We start from the raw sequence: 18,136 nt of genomic DNA on the forward strand, positions 1-18,136 counted from the left end.
TTCAAAGCCTTTGGGGTCATCAACAACACTTACAAGGACCTTACCGCCTTGGGCTGGACCTTTGATCAAAACCCAGTCACAACTCTTGATGGGAGTTTGGCCTTCCTGCAGAGGCAGAGTCGTCTGGCATTTGATTAAACATTTTCACTTCCTCGTCATTTAACATGCTCCTCAGTTACTTAAATCAATTTCTTTCATCTGCTTTACTTAACAGATTATTAACAATAGGCAAATTATTTTACAATTCTCCAAACTATCCGACCATAATCTTCATGCCTTAGTCATGTATTTATTAGGGCTCGAGCAGCTACCGCTGCCCATTTGCCAACAGTTTTCATCCGATTTACTTCTAACTTGGCATGTATCATCTCAAGACCTGGGACAACAACTACGGAAAAAAATCTTGACTTTTTGATATACTTATTGACAGGGGCGGGGCCTTAAATTTTGCCTTTAATATTTCCTTCATCAAAAAAGAGGAAATGCTTAATTTCTGTTCAAAAGGCCTCTTTGAGTTTCCCTCCAGCAGGGACTGGACTTCATTTTATAACCCCCAGGAAACGCATACCACAGCTCAGACAGACCTGAAATCCTGTCTGATAAGCAGTCCCCAGACCATCTTTTATGGTCTGGCCTATCCACAGGAATTAGCCATGTGTTTTTTCTTGGGAAACAATGCCCCGTGGAAGGTGTATGGTACAACAGTGCCCTCCAACGGTCACTATCGATTATCCTCAAGAATCATGCCGCTCCAAATTAATCTGAAGTCTACATAATTTGGGACATACACAGACTCTATGTACTTGACTGACATCAAGTAACTCCTGTTGTTTATCTTTGTACACAACCTGTATGTCTATCTCAAATTAAGGATGTGTGTAATTTCTGTAGCCACCTAAGTTTAGCTAATTAGTAAGCTGAGCGGATTCAATAACTTTATGATCGTGGTAATGTTTGAAATGTGTTCATAATGATAAATGAAGCATCTGGTTTGTCAATTCTGATCCCAAATTATCAAATACTATCTAAGGAACTTCTTTTCCTGACGCTCTTTCCTGCAACTCTTTTCCTGAACTCTCTGCCCCCTGAACTGCTCAAGGACTCTCTTTTTCTGCAACTCTCTTTTCCTGAACTCTCTCCCCCCTGAACTGCTCAAGGAATCTCTCGTTCCTGCAACTCCTCCACCCTCACTCCACCTTACGTCTGGCCCCCATGAACTTTTGGAAAGGTGACGTGTAAGTAAATATGACAGTGAAAGGGAGGTGGATGTAAAGGAAATTGGTGGGGGGTTAAACATATAACAATACACTAGTAAATGGTGACCTAAGTGAGATTTTTGTTTAAATATGTTTTAGATATAGTAATGTATTAATATTATATTTATAATATACCCTACACATAATAAATTGTAATATTTTAGTTTTTATAACCAAATACATGTTATATCTATCACATCTACTAATCAAACAAAGTTCAGTTCCACCAATGGCAATTAGAACAGCCAGGGAGTGGAGTTGGGGTTCCGGAATAGTTGGCCATCTATGTATATCTTATCAACGACCATCGTAGTCAGTTTACCCTCCTGCCTATTCTGTTTCATTATGGGAAACAGTACCTTGCGCCGCTCATTCATCTCTCTTGGGAATTGGTCATTCATCCCGAAAGAGGTCCCTTTAAGCTCCCGTCCTTTACTTTTAACAAATTCTTTCTGTTTAAAATGCTCAAACTTAGCGATAATAGGACGGGGCTTGTTGCCTCTACGAGCTCCAAGCTGATGTACACGGTGAGAAGAGATATTTTTTACTGAGGAATTTTTAACGATGTCGTCATAATTTTTTTTTATCTCGGCCTCTGGATTGTGAGAGGTATTCTTGGATATACCTGAGAATATTAAATTGTCCTGCATGCTACGGGATTGGACATCCAAAACTGTTTCTTTTCGCGTTTTATTCTCCTTTTTAAGAGTCTCCAACTCTGCTGAAACGGCTGCGAGTGAAGAACGTAATCCGGCATTATCTTGTTGGAGGTCACTTACCTGTTGGCAGACGAATTCCAAACTCACCTTTAATTCCTTGACGTCCTTGCGGCTGAGGCAGAGGACATCTAGTTTTTTGTTTATAGAGTCCAACATACTGACCGAGGAGTAGTAACTAGATCATCCGTGTCCGTCAATGAGTCATTTTTCCTCTTCTTGGAAAGTTTCTCGTGGGAAGCATCCTCTATCGCGCAGCTGTAAAAGTATCCGTCAATGAAACGTTCGAGGTCCTCCACGCTGGGTGGTATTCCAAATCTGCCGTATGAAAAAGAGAAGAGAGAAGCCAAGTTATATGGTGGTTGAATTCAGATTTGGTTTAGCAAAATAGAGCTAGTTCTATCTTAGCAGCTGGGCGCCGCCATGTTGGGTATTCCCGGTCTCGCTACAGGTCTCGCGATAGTCACAGCATCTCACGATGTCTCTATTATGCCATTTTTAAAGATATTTGGCCTTGAATTTGCCAGTACACCAATGTACCCGTACCCCAACGTGCAAGTACCCCAAAGTGGCCCGGGCTGCGAGGACCCGCAGCTCTAGTTCATCTTTTTTTTCCTTAACAATGTGACTTACAAAGTTACTTTCATTCGTTATTTCAAATAACTAGTATGCCATATAGACATGATAAATTTACACAATAATTGACATAATAATAATGTCCATAAGGTGTTTTGCTGGAACAATTTCAACTCATTTTAAAATCATCAGTACTTGGTAATCACATTTTCCTACTTTTGTTCAATTCAATAAAATCCATACGCACTAACAGAAATTGTAGAATATAGAAACATCAAAACCATATATAATTAAACTTCTACAAACATAAAAAAATAAAAACATCAAAATTATATGTAGTAAAATGTTGTTACCATATTTACCATATCCCCCTGTTGAGACATTCATGGCTCACAACTCAAAGTTACTATCTACTTAAACTTTCACTACATATAATTCATTAATAATAACACCTTAATTTTTACAGAAGGTTTTCATTTTTCTAATTGGTGCACTACAGCGTTGCCTCGTGTATCACTGGGATAACATCATCTATTTTTCTATTACATGGTTTTACAAAAAATCAACATCAGCAAGATTTTTAAAAAAGCAACTGCATAATTCCAAATACAATAGGAACCTCGTAGCCGTTTCTGCTCGGGCCCTAATTTGCGAAAGAAGACTGTAGTTTACATGTCTTGGAGGGGCAGAATTTTGAGGTCTGCCCATAGTAGACTCACAGTCAGGCAATTTTAAAGCTAAATATATCATACTACATCTTGTATGCAACCATATAGCTAAGTTTAAAGTAATACATTTTTCCAATGTTATTTGTAGTTATAATAAAGATAATAAAGCCACCATGCATATCAATCATCTTGTAAACAATCAATATATGATACTGGCTTAAATTCTACTTCATGTTTTCTAAACAAAACTAAAGTCGTAACCATATCAGCAATCAACTGCCTAATCAAATGGCTTTCTACTATTTTGGGAAAGCCAATACTGCCATTGTTCAATTTAATTCACAAACTGCATTTTTTCACATTTATCTATCCATCAAAATTTGTCAGACATTGTCTTTGTCATCGGTGTCTCAATTCAATTTCAGGAGTGGCATTATAATCTAAGCATAATTATCCACCCAACTCACGCAGTAATTGCGCAGCCCCAAAATCAACCCATGGGTGTTATTTTATTTTAAAATAGCATAATCAAAAACAACAAAAGCTCACAACGGGTCACAATACCACCCATGGGTTTAAGATATCATTTAGTGTTTTGTTTCAAATCTTAGAGCCGACAAGATTGCTTCTTTTCTCGTTGGATCTCCATGATAACCACTTTACAGTTAAAATATAACCTAAATATTACGCCCTTGTTGCGCAAAAGTGTAACATAACCTTAATTTCAATATTTTCTTTTTTTTTTGTATTTTAGTGTGTAGTTTGTCAACACCTAGGGTGTTCTAGGAACTAATATGTTTGAAAAACAGGGTGACAATAAATTTCTCACTGTGGTAATTCTCAAGCTTCTATCCAACAGGGCAATTCTTGCCTTTGCTTCCTCAATGAGTTGTCACTTACAATCCTGTTTGTTTAATATGAAGTAAGTATCAAGCGATACTACACTTCCATTCACTTCACACACTCACACAAGGCATTTTTGTCAGCGTCTCACGGAATTTATGTACGTACACGACTCCAGCATTATCTCTTTACACGGACATTACTGGGCTCCGTTCCCTTTTACTTGCCATTGACTAGTATTCACAAGGTTTTACACTACAGTATTTCGTCAGTACCTTCGCGCAATCTTTTTCACTCACACTTTTCCCTGAAAGTAAACTTTTCTTACCACTGTTGTCTTCCCTCTGTCATCATTTTAAAGTGCTTAGTAAATAAAGTTGAGTTAATTGTTTGATCGTTCTAATCTCAACATATAAATAAGGAGAAAATTCAAAAGGGAATATAGTCTGGACATTTTTGTTATTTTATTAATTTATTTAATAAGTTTTATTTTTTTTATTTTTTTTTACAGGAATTCCACATGGAAAAGGATTCAATCCCTAGAGACAATTTATGGTCACACTATGAAAATACTTTTCAGCTTTATACTTTGTACCGTGACATAGATGGAAACATTCGACAGGTTAGTTTTTTTTAACAGCATAAGGTTACTATCAAATATCCCCCAAGTCCGTTTTCTTTGTTTTGGTATTTTATGCGCCATTATGGGATGTCCAACTCCCCAAGTCCCAGCCATATAGTGACCTCCCTAAATTGCCTTAAAATCAAGACAGTCCGGAGCACATGCTGTGGTTGACATTACGTCAGCAAATTGAAATTGTGGCAACTCTGTCCACTGGAACAGCAAGAAAGGCGCAACACTGCCCAAAACAGGGCAGGCTACTTTTGCGCCATCACAAAAAATTTAATGCGCCCTTTTTTACACTGAGCGTGAAACGTGAAAATAGAGCCCATGGTCTATAAGGACAACATCACTGATGAATTGACAGGTTGGGGCTTTGTTAACTACTAGTTATGATCTCCACAGGCACCAGCAAGTGGCTGTCATTGCAGGCCCAAGATGAAAAAGCTAGAAGAGAAACTGAAGGCCACACAAGAGGAGCTGAGACTGCACATCTTGAACATGCATGAGCAGGTTGACAGCAGGCTGCACAAAATGGACCGCAAGAGCAAACACAAGGTCTGTTTACATGTTTTTATACTGTATATGTTGTTGTATTACTAAATCAGTGTTGTATCATTCAACACAGATGTTTTGGTCCAATTTTGAAGGGATGAATACTTGGAACTGGATTTTGCATGAAGAGGCTAGTGCTTTGTTTTCTTTTTGCAGAAGCTGAATGCTACCTTACAGAAATATTTAAATTCAGGTTCTATGTACTAAAGCAGTGGACCCCAGCTACTGGTCCATAGTTCGGAGCACCTAGGTCTGTAGGCCATTTTGGACCAGGTCACAATCACTGTAAAATGTAATTGTATATCTTACTTAAAACTAAATCTGACATTAACTCATTGCAGCTTATTCTGTTGAGTCTCCTCATTTAAAATAAGTAAAGACAACCGTCTACTTAGGCAAGTAAACAACTTATGTACCTTTACTTTGAAATATGAGTGAGCAGAAAGAGTCTGCAACATACACCCACAATATGCTGTGCCATTTCGGCCTATAGTCCAGCATCGGGCATTTACTATGAAAATTAGAAATAAACTCCAACCTCTGAAAATATCAAAACAATTGCCACACCACAGTATTTTGGATTTTATAGTAAATGCTGCAGCTTTTCCACCTTACAAGGCCCTTAACCCATTAAGGCCTAAAGTGCCTGGCAAAACATCCCTCTAAAACCCATGGGTGACTTTTGAGTCACCCCCGGAAACCTAAAGTTTTCCTCGAAATTCAACAATATTGTCAATACCTACTAAATAATTGATATCTCAGCTCCTGAAGCAGATAGAAACATAATTCCCAAATCATTTCAGAGCTAACACATGTGGCATTCACACAAACCTAAGTTTATTATTATAAACCTTCAATATATATAAATATTTTTTAAATCAACAAACAACTGTATCGCATCTGTGGGTATATTTACCTTCCAACCTACAATGGCGTGCTGGGCGGCAGCGTTTGAGACGTTTCCGGCGAGCATTTTGCTACTTCACCCATTTCATCGGCGTTGGCCGAAATTAACTTTTGGCGCCATCGCGTCAGCGACAGCCAATCAGTGTCGACATAGTCCACGTCAGACAGCAGACAAAACACAGGAAGCGGCTGTGTGCAGAAAATGTAGCACAGCAATGAAGGATAGCTTAATCAGCGCGGTTTGCATGCACCTAGAGCTGTACGACACAGCGGTCTACGCGTATCGGGACCGAGCCAAAAAGAAGCGTTGAGGTCGGCTTATCTGGTGAGTTTGTTTGTTTAATTGTCGAAGTGTGAAACAAGCTAGCAATGCTACCCTAAAGTTAGTACCACCTACCGAAGCGGAAATGCCTCCTTTTTCTTTGTTGCAGCGCTGAGCGAAACAAATTCCATTGAACCACATGAACAAACACGCATGAGACCGCCGTAGCGTCGCATTATTTTCGGTTCGGTCTGACCGTAGCATTACGGTAGAAGCGCGGTCATGCGCTCCCGGCCTTAATGGGTTAAAGCAGAGGTGTCAAACTCATATTAGCTCAGGGGCCACGTGAAGGAAAATATATTACCAAGTGGGCTGGATCGGTAAAATCATGGTGTATAATTTAAAAACAATTGCCATCAATTATACGCAGAATTCTCGATATTTGCGGGCCAGCCCTAAATTGCAGGGTGCAACTGTAAATATATTGTCCCCAAAAAAATAAGCTAAATGCAAATGGATGAGTTCTGGGCATGTTATATCTACCTATTTTGCATAAACCTGTATATTGTTCACAGAATGCATTGTGGTTAATGAAGTTATAAGGACATTCATCCTTGTCATATGTGGAGTTGAATGTGGGCTTTATTCAGCACATTTATGTTTGATTTATGGTGGTCTATGTTTTTATTTTTAAATAAACTGTAACGTTGAGTTACATGTAAAATAATGACATCCAGAGCAATTCCGTGTACAAGTTTTATTGCTCATTTGAGGATTGCTTGTGAAGTTATGAATTGATATGCTTTGATTGTGGCCAGCTGATTAATTGGTTGACATTACTCTTTTTTTGTTGTTGTACTTTACAAAATCGTCTCGCGGCCCAGATTAAACCCCATTTGCGGGCCGGATTAAACCCTTTGCGGGCCGTATGTTTAACACCCCTGGGTTAAAGCACTTTACATTTTATGGTCATTCAGCGTTTTCGCAACATAAAGCTGTGCTCATATGTTTATGATAACCCTAGGGTATTTAAAGTTAAATGCACAACTGTATGTACAGTATGTATACATTAAAGGAGTTATTGCATGTGACAACTTATTGTTATATATTTATATTATGGTGAATGTCCATCTTTTTGTTACTTATTCAAAAGTGACATAACATGATTCAACAGATTTTTGTGGTCATTGTGAACATTGCCCAGATTTTGCAAGACTGTGGTTCTTGTTCCGTTGATACCCATTCAAGCAATCATTTATACGTTTCAAAAATCTTTTTTTTTCAATGGATTGGTTCTAGATGAAATTGTTGGATATGCTGAATCAAGAAAGGGCTGCATCAGAGAGGAACAACATGATACACAGAATTGAGGAAGTGATTGCACAAGGCAAAGAGGAAACCCTGATTGCTCAGGTAGACAACAACATATAATAAACAGCAGATTTTGTATTTAGGGTTTCCTCCAGAAAACTTGCTGAGCCCAGTGGTCCGGACATAATTCTGACCAACCAACATCCAGTCCAGCAATTACTATTCATCGTTTGTTGACGGGGGAAGTCAGTGCGTAAAAGGCTAGGAATTTGTTTTTTTTTCCTTTGCGGAGCAGTTTTGCAAATCAATTACTTCATTTGAGGAACAAATTTCTATTTTTTATTTTTTTTGCCAGGTTAATTCCAAGGACATAAAGCAAGGGTTTTTATTAATCAATAATAATAATAATAAGACAACATAAAGAATGAACAATTGTTTGCTTCTTTTTTTATAGAATCAACATTTATATTTCATAATCGATATTTATTTCTTAAAGGATTGTATCATTGAATTTTAAGCACTTCAACAGTTAACTATAGACATGTAATGATTAAATCTTATCATTAACACCTTGGCGTCTGCGATGTAATTTCTTATGACATATAAGTTATTTTGGTGGCTATTTTTCGAACATGAAAGTAAAACGCCCGGTTCAGTGAAACCTCGCGTCTCCCCATGTGGCTGCCACGCACCTCTCGTCCTAGCCGACTGCTGCCCACAATACTCTAGAGCGCCGTGTACGCGCAATCCTCCTAGTGGCTGCGGCTAGACCGGCAACCCCTTGCAGTAAAACCGCGTCTTCTTTGAATATGGAAATTGGATGGATGTTCAATTCTTCAATAAACATTTGAAAGAGAATGGGGTAACATTGTGCGGGGCGCAAACCCTGGAGCTTCTGCTTACAGGTTGAACGTGCTAACCACTACACCATTCGTTTGTATAGGTTTAATGGCCACAAAGTTTTTACTTGTAGTTTACACAAGCTTCAGCCGCAGCATGTGGAACCTTTCTGGGAATTTAAGACTGCCTATTGTCATTGCACTTTGGCATTGCAAATGTGAAGGATAATTGATTGCTTTGAATTCACTTGGACATAATGTTTACTGATTAAAGGCTTCTTTTATCTCAGAGAAAGTGGGCGTGTGTGTAGTCCGCAGAAGTGGTGCGGGGGTGGGTCCTCAATTGATGACGTCACAGATTGAGTACCTGCTCGTTTTCTCGGGTTGGGAGGGGCTGGTGCTTGGAGAGCAGAATGACATAGAATTTCTCATAGAGGTTCAAATGGAGGAAAACACCAGTTCAGCTGTGTTTTTGGTGAGGAATTAGCATGTGGCTAGAAGTTGATTTTTCACGTTATTGACCCTTTAAATTCAAAAAAAGGCTGGTGGGCCACAAGGCCAATAAAATGCTGGGGGAAACACTGGCATTGTTCCCCAGGTTAAATTTATACGGCCCTATGTATCACAGAAATACATGCACGCACGCACGCACACACACACACAGACCAAAGTGCGTATGCATATGTAAATGCTTGCATACCATGCATTCATCCCCTTGAGAACTATAAGCAGGAAAGGGGATGACGTCAGTTTACTGGAGACCTGCATCTAATTTAATGATCTCTTGCCAAACAAGCATGATTGATTTTCTGCATATAGTCAGGTATAAGTTGCAAATAAAAACATGAATTTACTTAGAAAACCTGTCCCGTTTGATTTAGTGCATTGAAAAAGCTAGAATGAACAAATTAAACATATTGCATTTATTGATGCAAAATAAGTTGAGCCTAATAAATACAACTCTAAGGACAAATGGCAAATACCATTTATCTTATGTAGTATATTTTTATGCCTTTTTTCTGTATGGATTGTGTAAAATAACATTTACCTTGTGTCGAACAGAAAGCAATGAATTGTGAACTGAAGAAGTGGTGTATGGCCCAGACTCCAATATCAGTTGAATCCCAGCACTATAAACTGCTTCCCTCCTCACCTGAGGAGCAGTTGGACACGGAACTGGAATCCACTTCCTTGCTGTCTGTAATATCTGCAGATAGCAGCACATCACTGGCTACTTACGTCAACATTCTTCCACATAAGGCTCCCCACAGTCTGGGAGGAGACAAACAGGAGCGGATTGGAAGTGGGAAATACTTTGAACTAAAGGCAAAGTGGTCACCTGGTAAGTAAGAGTAACTTGAAGTTTGGGGATTAATTCGATCAGAAGGACAATTTCCTGACCCTGCAAATACTCCATATAATCTCCTCAATCGTAATCAAAACACCAAATCTGAATGGAATTCCATTCGGATTCACTGGTGTGGTATATTCCTTTTGCCAATCAGAACAAGCGTCATGTAAAAAATTCAATTGGAATAGCAAGGCTGCGTATAATCTGCACAAGCTCTATCCATCCATCCATATCTTGTTGTAAATGTGCAGTGACGTTGTCGTTTATAACCTGGCCAGATTCATAATGTGAATCATTCAAAGGAGTTCTTCACTGTTCCAGTGTGATCTGCTCAGGAAAGGCAGAACATTCATAGTCTAGATGGAAACTGAGGTCCACATGCACCCTGCGGCTTTTCTTATGCCATCTGATTTTTTTTTTTTATCCTTGAAGTGTCTATATTTCATAATCTGCCAGGTAACAAGATTAAATAATGTTTGAAAGGCTTCATTTTTAACCCTTTACTGTACCCAACCTGAACCATCTTAACTTAAATTGGCCCAAAATGGTTGTTTGCCACCCCCATATAGCAATAGTAACTTGTTGACCTAAACTTCTCAACTCGTCATCTTCACCAAATATATCTTCTAATAATATTTCTTAAATTTCTAACTCTTCATCCTCATTATTAATGTCCATTCTCTCCATCCTCTTCTCCCACTTGCAAGTTATTGTTGATGGAAACAGCTCCCTTGTCAAAAGCTGCCTGCTCTTCTGATTGCTCTCTTACCTCAACAAGAGAAAAAGGGAGGATGGTCCAGTCATTTAGAGACCAGTTCCAACTAATCCTCTCCTGTTTTCTCCATACCTGGATGATATGGTTTGAGCTCTCGATGATTGCCTTGAGCTCTTATAGCTGAAGCTTGCTTGACATGTGGGATGAGACTAATTTTGGAGGTAGACAGGATTTAAGTCACGTCATGTCAAATTTACTTATATAGCCCTTAATCACAAAAGAGTTTCAAAGGGCTTCACATGCCCACAGTTGACAAATGTTAACGAAATCTCCTGATCGGACCACAAGAGGGCAAGGAAAAACAAACAAACAAAAAAAAAAAACTCTTTGAGAACGGACCGCAAATGTGGAAATCCTCCTTCCAGGATGACCAGGCTGCAATGGATGCCGAATGGGCAATAATTTATACAGAATGTGACGTTGAACAATATTAACTCATTCCCTCCCAGCCATTTTCACTGAAGCAACCCCCTTCACTCCCAGCTGTTTTACTGGATTTTAACTGATTTTGCAAGGCCCACAGAATATTGTGTTCTATTGCTATAAAAACATGGAACCTACCAAAAGAAAGATTAGAGTCTCTTCTTTCATCAGGCCCGACTCCTTACCAGCCCTGGCTTGCTTGCTTCTGTTTGCTGTCCACATTGTAAATCGATTAAAGGAATACTTGACTCATTGAGCCGGCATCATTCATTCATTTGTACAGAATGAATTTGATAACCCTCCCCTTCGTGAGCCGGCACCTTACCATGGTGGAAGGGTTTGTGTGTCCCAATGATCCTAGGAGCTATGTTGTCTGGGGCTTTATGCCCCTGGCAGGGTCACCCATGGCAGGGTCACCAATGGCAAAAAGGTCCTAGGTGAGGGGGCAGATAAAGCAAGGCTCAAAAGACCCCTATGACGAGTTAAATAAATGGACTGTCGTTGTCACCGGGGCCTCCCTCTGTAGCCAGGCCTGGAGGCGGGGCTCATTGGCGAGCGCCTGGTGGCCGGGCCTACACCCATGAAGCAACGAGGGTCCCCCTTCCCATGGGCTCACCGCTGTGGAAGGGGCCAAAGGGGACGGGTGCGTAGTGGGTTGGGCGGCAGCCAAGGTCGGGGACCTTGGCGGGCCGATCCCCGGTGACAGAAGCTGGCTCTTAGGACATGGAATGTCACCTCTCTGGCGGGGAAGGAGCCCCTAGCTGGTGTGTGAGGCCGAGAAGTTCAGACTAGACATAGTCAGACTCGCCTCTACACAGAGCTTGGGCTCTGGTACCAGTCCTCTCCAGAGGGGTTGGACTCTCTTCCACTTTTTTGTTGCCCACGGTGAGAGGCCCAGTGTGGGCATACTTATTGCCCCCCGGCTTGGCGCCTGTATGTTGGGGTTCACCCCGGTAGACGAGAGGGGAGCCTCCCTCCACCTTGGAGTGTGTGTGTGTGTGGAGGAGGGGGGTGGGTGGGGGTCCTGACTGTTGTTTGTGCATATGCACCAAACAGCAGTTCAGAGTACCCACCCTTTTTGAAGTTGTTGGAGAGCGTACCCTCTGGGAACTCCCTCGTTCTGCTGGGGGACTTCAACGGTCACATGGGCAATGACAGTGAGACCTGAAGGGGGGTGATTGGGAGGAACGCCCCCTCCCCCCCCCCCCGATCAGAAGCCAGGTGGTGTTTTGTTATTGGACTTCTGTGCTCATCACGGATTGTGCATAACAAACACCATGACCATGTTCACACCTAGGGGTGTCCATATGTGCACTTGGCAACCAGGACACCCTAGGCCGCAGTTTGATGATCGACTTTGTAGTCATGTCATCTGGCTTGCGGCCGCATGTTTTGGACACTGAGGTAAAGAGAGGGGCAGAGCTGTCAACTGATCACCACCTGGTGGTGTGTTGGCTCAGATGGTGGGGGAAGATGCCGGTCAGAACTGGCAGACCCAAACGTATTGTGAGGGTTTGCTGGGAACGTCTGGCGGAATCCCCTATCAGAAAGAGTTTCAACGCCCACCTCCGGCAGGACTTCTCCCTTGTACCGGGGGAAGCGGGGGACATTGTGTCCGAATTGGCCATGTTCCGCGCCTCCATTGTCGAGGCGGCCGATCGGAGCTGTGGCCGTAAGGTGGTTGGTTCCTGTCGTGGCGGCAATCCTCGAACCCGCTGGTAGATATCAGCGGTAGGGGATACTGTCAAGGTGAAGAAGGAGTCCTATTGGGCCTTTTTGGCCTGTGGGACCCCGGAGGCAGCTGACAGGTACCGGCTGGCCAAGCGTAACGCAGCTTCGGTGGTCACTCAGGCAAAAACTCATGGGCATGGGAGGAGTTCAGTGAAAAATGACTTCCGGATGGCTTTGAGGAAATTCGGGTCCACCATTCGGCGTCTCAGGAGGGGAAAGCAGTGCACCATCAACACTGTGTATAGTGGAGATGGGGTGCTGCTGACCTCTACTCGGGACATCGTGAGTAGGTGGGCAGAGTACTTCAAAGTCCTCCTCAATTCCACCGACACGTGTTTCTTTGAGGAAGCAGAGTCTGGAGACCCTGAAGTGGGCTCTCCTATCTCAGGGTTCGAAGTCACTGAGGTGGTTTGAAAGTTCCTCGTTGGCAGGGCCCCAGGGGTGGATGAGATCCGCCCGGAGTTCCTAAAGGCTCTGAAAGTTGTGGGCTGTCGTGGTTGACACGCCTCTACAACATCGCATGAACATCGGGGACAGTGCCTCTGGATTGGAAGACCGGGGTGGTGGTCCCCCTTTTTAAGAAGGGGGACTGGAGGGTGTTTTCCAATTATAGAGGGATCATACTCCTCAGCCTCCCTAGTAAGGTCTATTCAAAAATGCTGGAGAGAAGGGTCTGTTGCGATGTCGAATCACGGATTCAGGAGGAGCAGTGTGGTTTTCATCGCGGCCGTGGAACAGTGGACCAGCTCTTCACCCTCTGCAGGGTCCTCGAGGGTGCGTGTGTTTTGTGGATTTGGAGAAGACGCTCGACCGGGTCCCTTGGTGAGTCCTGTGGGGGGTGCTTCGGGAGTACGGGGTACCGAGCCCCTTGATACGGATTGTGCGACCGGTGCCAGAGCTTGGTCCGCATTGCCGGCAGTAAATCGGATTTGTTTCCAGTGAGGGTTGGACTCCGCCAAGGCTGCCCTTTGTCACCGATTCTGTTCATAACTTTTATGGACAGAATTTCTAGGCGCAGCCAAGGCGTTGAGGGGGTCCGGTTTGTTGGCCTCAGCATTGCATCTCTGCTTTTTGCAGATTATGTGGCGCTGTTGGCTTCACCAAGCCGTGATCTTGAATTCTCACTGGAGCGGTTCACAACCGAGTGTGAAGCGGTTGGGATGAAGATTAGCACCTCATAATCCGAGACCTCCTCAGTCGGAAAAGGGTGGCGTGCTATTTCCAGGTCGGGGATGAGATCCTTCCCCAAGTGGAGGAGTTCAAGTATCTTGGGATCTTATTCACGAGTGAGGGCAGGATGGCGCAGGAGATCGACAGGCTTATTTGTGCTGCGTCTGCAGTGATGCAGACTCTGAATCTGTCCGTTGTGGTGAAGAAGGAGCTAAGCCAAAAGGTGACGCTCTCGATTTACCAATTGATCTACGTTCCGACCCTCACCTATGGTCACGAGCTGTGGGTCATGGCCGAAAGAACAAGATCCCGGATACAAGTGGGCGAAATGAGTCTCAGGGTGTCCAGGCTCTCCCTTAGAGATAGGATGAGAAGCTCGGTCATCCTGGAGGGACTCAATGTCAAGCCGCTACTCCTCCGCGTTGTGAGGAGCCAGGTGAGGTGGCTCGGGCATCTGGTTTGGATGCCTCCTGGACGCCTCCCTGGAGAGGTGTTTCGGGCATGTCCCACCGACGGGAGGCCCCGGGGACGACCCAGGATACGCTGGCCCGGGAACGCCTTGGGATCACGTCCGAGGAGCTGTTTGAAGTGGCTGGGGAGAGGGAAGTCTGGGCATCCTCCCTAAAGCTGCTGCCCTCGCAACCCGACCTCGGATTAGCGGTAGAAGATGGATGGAATTTGATAATGTCATTATATTTCTTGTACAATTAATACTTAAAAAACAACAACTATTTTTTCCACTTGCTGTCGACTGAACATGACATCTCCTGTGCAGAGGAAGTTGGTAATGACCAATCATGGCTCACCTGTTTTCTAGGTTTGGTCAGCAAACTGAGCCATGATTGGTCGATACCTACTTCCTCAGCACAGGTTATGTCATCTTCGGTCGACAGCAAAAAAAAAAAAAAAAAAAGTATTGATTGTACAAGAAAAATAATGAAGTTATCAAATTCATTCTGGACAAAATATTTTCTTTTTACTGCTGAAAATGGCTCAATGAGTCAAGTATCCCTTTAATGGGCTGCTCCCTCTAAATTGTGGTGCAGTCTCTTAGGAAAAAATGGAGGAGATTAATAATTAAATAGACATTGGCCTACTGGGCATCTGCCCTGGATGACAGATGGCCAGTCCAGCGCTTTGCACTCCCGAGGCAAAGTAACTCTCAATTCAGATTTGTATTTTTAAATTAATCCACAGCTTTTTAAATTGCATGCAAGCCCCCACAGGTTTCACTCTTTCATGCTACTAAAGAAGTGTTAAATTGTTGAATAAATAAAATGTGAAGTCAAAGTGAAGTTAGCCACGTTATTTATTAATTAAATTAACCAGGCATAAAATACCAGAAGTCTTTTTAAACATGCATCTGTCATTGTTTTGGGTAAATATTTTTTTTGTTTATTTGTTCCCACCCATCTCTTAAATCTCCTGTCAGATTACTATGACCAAAAAGCCCTCTCCAACATGCAGAACCAACATGGTTTTGGATTCCTTGTGGATTCTAATGACCTCTGCTGCCAGACTCCAGGAGTGCAGGAGTGTGGCCTGAGTTTCTCAAACAGCAGTCGCCAGTCCAGCATAAGCCTCCAGGGCCCCTTCACCGTTCAAGATCAAGTAACAAACAAACACATTGGAGAATTAAGGAGTGACTGCAAGTGTGCACAGATGCAATCGGATTGCACCAGGACACTGGAGTTCTTTGTTGACCCTCAGTCGGAGCCCACATTAATTCCAGAAAAAAATCACCTGCATGCTATTGAGGTGATTGATTACCAGCTACAGTAGCATCATTATAAGAATATACCCAAATGGTTTAGTCAGCAAAAAAGCAAACATAAATATGTAGCTTACAAATACACAACAATATTTGTACAGTACTTTCTGTATTTACGAACAATTGTTCTAATTTATAAAGTGAGTTGATCATAGGTTTCCGCCCAGAAATGACACGGTTTATCAAACCTGTTGAAGTATATGTTGCCAATCTATAGACCATTTGAAAATCAACAAATACATGGTCAAATTATCATTATTGTCATCATCGTCATTATTATTTTTTTCCCCCACATATGTAACAGTAAGCAACAGTTTCAGTGTATAACATTACCGCTTTCTTGTTGCTCTAAAAGGAGATGACATCACACAATCAGATGCTAACTTTCAACTGTGCTATTACTTGCCTGCCAGGTGACTCACCAATTCTTTGAGACAGTGTCCGTTCATTTGGAGCGATGGTATGAAAGGAAGGTCCGTGAAGTGGAGGACCAGACAAAGCTCAGAATGGGGCAGGAGAGACAGGAGCTACTACAACACATCAACGTCTTAGAGAAGGAACTCCAGGGGCTGAAAACTGACAAGAATGCAGAAACCTGAAAGAAAAAAAAGTTGAAAAAAATAAAATAACAAAAAACCTTGTGTCAACACCATTCGTTCATTTTCATTGTATTTAGCTTGTTAAGGGTTCTCTGGTGCCTATCCCAATTAACTTATGTTGAGAGGGATACACCTTGGTAGTATTCATTAAACAATTTTTGGATAGTTGGAGTAAGCAAACATACCCTGGGAGAATCACAGAGAGAAACACAAGGAGAACATGAAAACTCAACACAAAGGACAAAGCCATACAGTGGTACATAGACTTGAGAGTTTTATTTGTTTTGTAACCAAGCTCATAACTCAATGTATTTGTATTTCAAATCAATATTCTGTACTAGGAATGGGCGAGTACCGATACCAGGTAACGTATTATTGCAAGGCATTGGTACTAGCGATGGCAGCCGATACAGGTATCAGCTGCCCTCTTGTGGCCGTTTTCCGACCAGAAACTAGAAATTAGTTGAATAGAACACTGCCAATAATTTCATGCAAATTTTATACTGTATTGGGATATATAGGTCTTTCTTTAAAATGATCTGTTATTATTTTTTGGGAAAAATTTATGTATCAAAAGTAGTAGTGGTATTGGTACATGGTATCGAACTTTCCGATTTCCTATTGTAATGAACTGAAATACAGTCCAGCCCTCTCAAAACACATTAAAATATAATGTAAATAATTCAACTGATTTTATTCTGTACATGCCAAGTCCCGACAACAGTTGTAGTGTGGTGTTGTGTAGTCAGTGCCTTTCAAAGGCCTAGTGAGTGGTGTCAGGAACATGGCCGGATTGTCTTGGTGTTTGTGTTAGATGTGAATTTTAGCTTACTAATGCTTCTATAGCATGTTTTCATTTTTTGCTATACTTGTTTTGTAACACCGGAGGTGTCACACTTACTACTCCCCGCGGGTTATCTGGTCCGTAGAGATAGAAAAAATTTACTGCAATTTTTCAATAATAATAACTGTTGCTAATTTTGTCAACTGGATATCAGCACATGAATAACATCCTGAAAAATGTTACTCAGGATTTGACACCTGATATTGATGAACTTGTGAAGGCTAAAGATGCAAAATTTCAAGTTAAGTATGAGGTGCCGTTTGGGACATAACTCATAGTTAAGTAACCCTACTTCATATAAATGTTGTGTCACCGTTGCACTGTGAATAATTATGCAATTCTGTCAAAATGAATCCTTCCTGCAGAAATATTTTCAGACATTGAATATTGCAAATTGTCAGCTCAACAGTTCATTTTAAAGGAGTATTTTCATACACTGCCACAACTTGTATTTTTATGTATACATTTACACGGCAAGGGGAATTGCACACGAAAAGTTTCAAGAAGTTATTTAACAAACGACAATTCCAATTAAGTTTGTACATAGTGTAAAACATTTGTCCTGTCTTAAGGAAATCAAAGCCTGAATGGCACAAAATTTCTTGAATTTCAATTTAAAAAAAAAAAGAGGTTAGGTGTTTGGTCCCAGTGGTCTTTTGTCAAGGTTACATTTAAATCTTCCTCAAATGATGCAACTCTGTGATACAGGAATCAAAGACCACCAGTTTGTCTTTCTGCAGAAAGGAGGAAGAGGATGCTCTCAGAACCAAAGGAATTCCTGCCTCCACCTCCTTCCTCTGCACATAAATTCACAAGTTTAGAAGGCGGAACAAAAGCTGTAATGTACTAAATTCACAATGATTAAAAACAAAACAAAACAAAAAAACATGCATCTGGTGTGTGTGTGGGTGTAGCATT

General features: G+C 41.8%; 1 protein-coding gene across 15 annotated transcripts in view; it reads left to right on the plus strand.

Moving 5' to 3' along the window:
• The window catches only part of ankrd6a (ankyrin repeat domain 6a), a 77,299-nt gene extending 59,642 nt beyond the window's left edge, over positions 1-17,657 (plus strand). For 10 of the 15 annotated variants that reach the window (XM_077581631.1, XM_077543828.1, XM_077545504.1 and 7 more), the window contains 7 exons: positions 4,571-4,681; positions 5,087-5,239; positions 5,310-5,366; positions 7,704-7,817; positions 9,617-9,896; positions 15,437-15,762; positions 16,189-17,657. In XM_077581631.1, coding sequence (XP_077437757.1) covers positions 4,571-4,681; positions 5,087-5,239; positions 5,310-5,366; positions 7,704-7,817; positions 9,617-9,896; positions 15,437-15,762; positions 16,189-16,374 — 1,227 coding nt within the window. In that variant the 3' untranslated portion in view covers positions 16,375-17,657. The remainder of the gene's footprint in view (positions 1-4,570; positions 4,682-5,086; positions 5,240-5,309; positions 5,367-7,703; positions 7,818-9,616; positions 9,897-15,436; positions 15,763-16,188) is intronic. The other 5 variants (XM_077584133.1, XM_077582466.1, XM_077583265.1 and 2 more) reach the window with 5 other exon arrangements.
• The last annotated feature ends 479 nt before the right edge of the window (positions 17,658-18,136 follow it).

Source organism: Vanacampus margaritifer, chromosome 1 (genome assembly GCF_051991255.1).
Source record: "Vanacampus margaritifer isolate UIUO_Vmar chromosome 1, RoL_Vmar_1.0, whole genome shotgun sequence".
NCBI classification, from domain to species: domain Eukaryota; kingdom Metazoa; phylum Chordata; class Actinopteri; order Syngnathiformes; family Syngnathidae; genus Vanacampus; species Vanacampus margaritifer.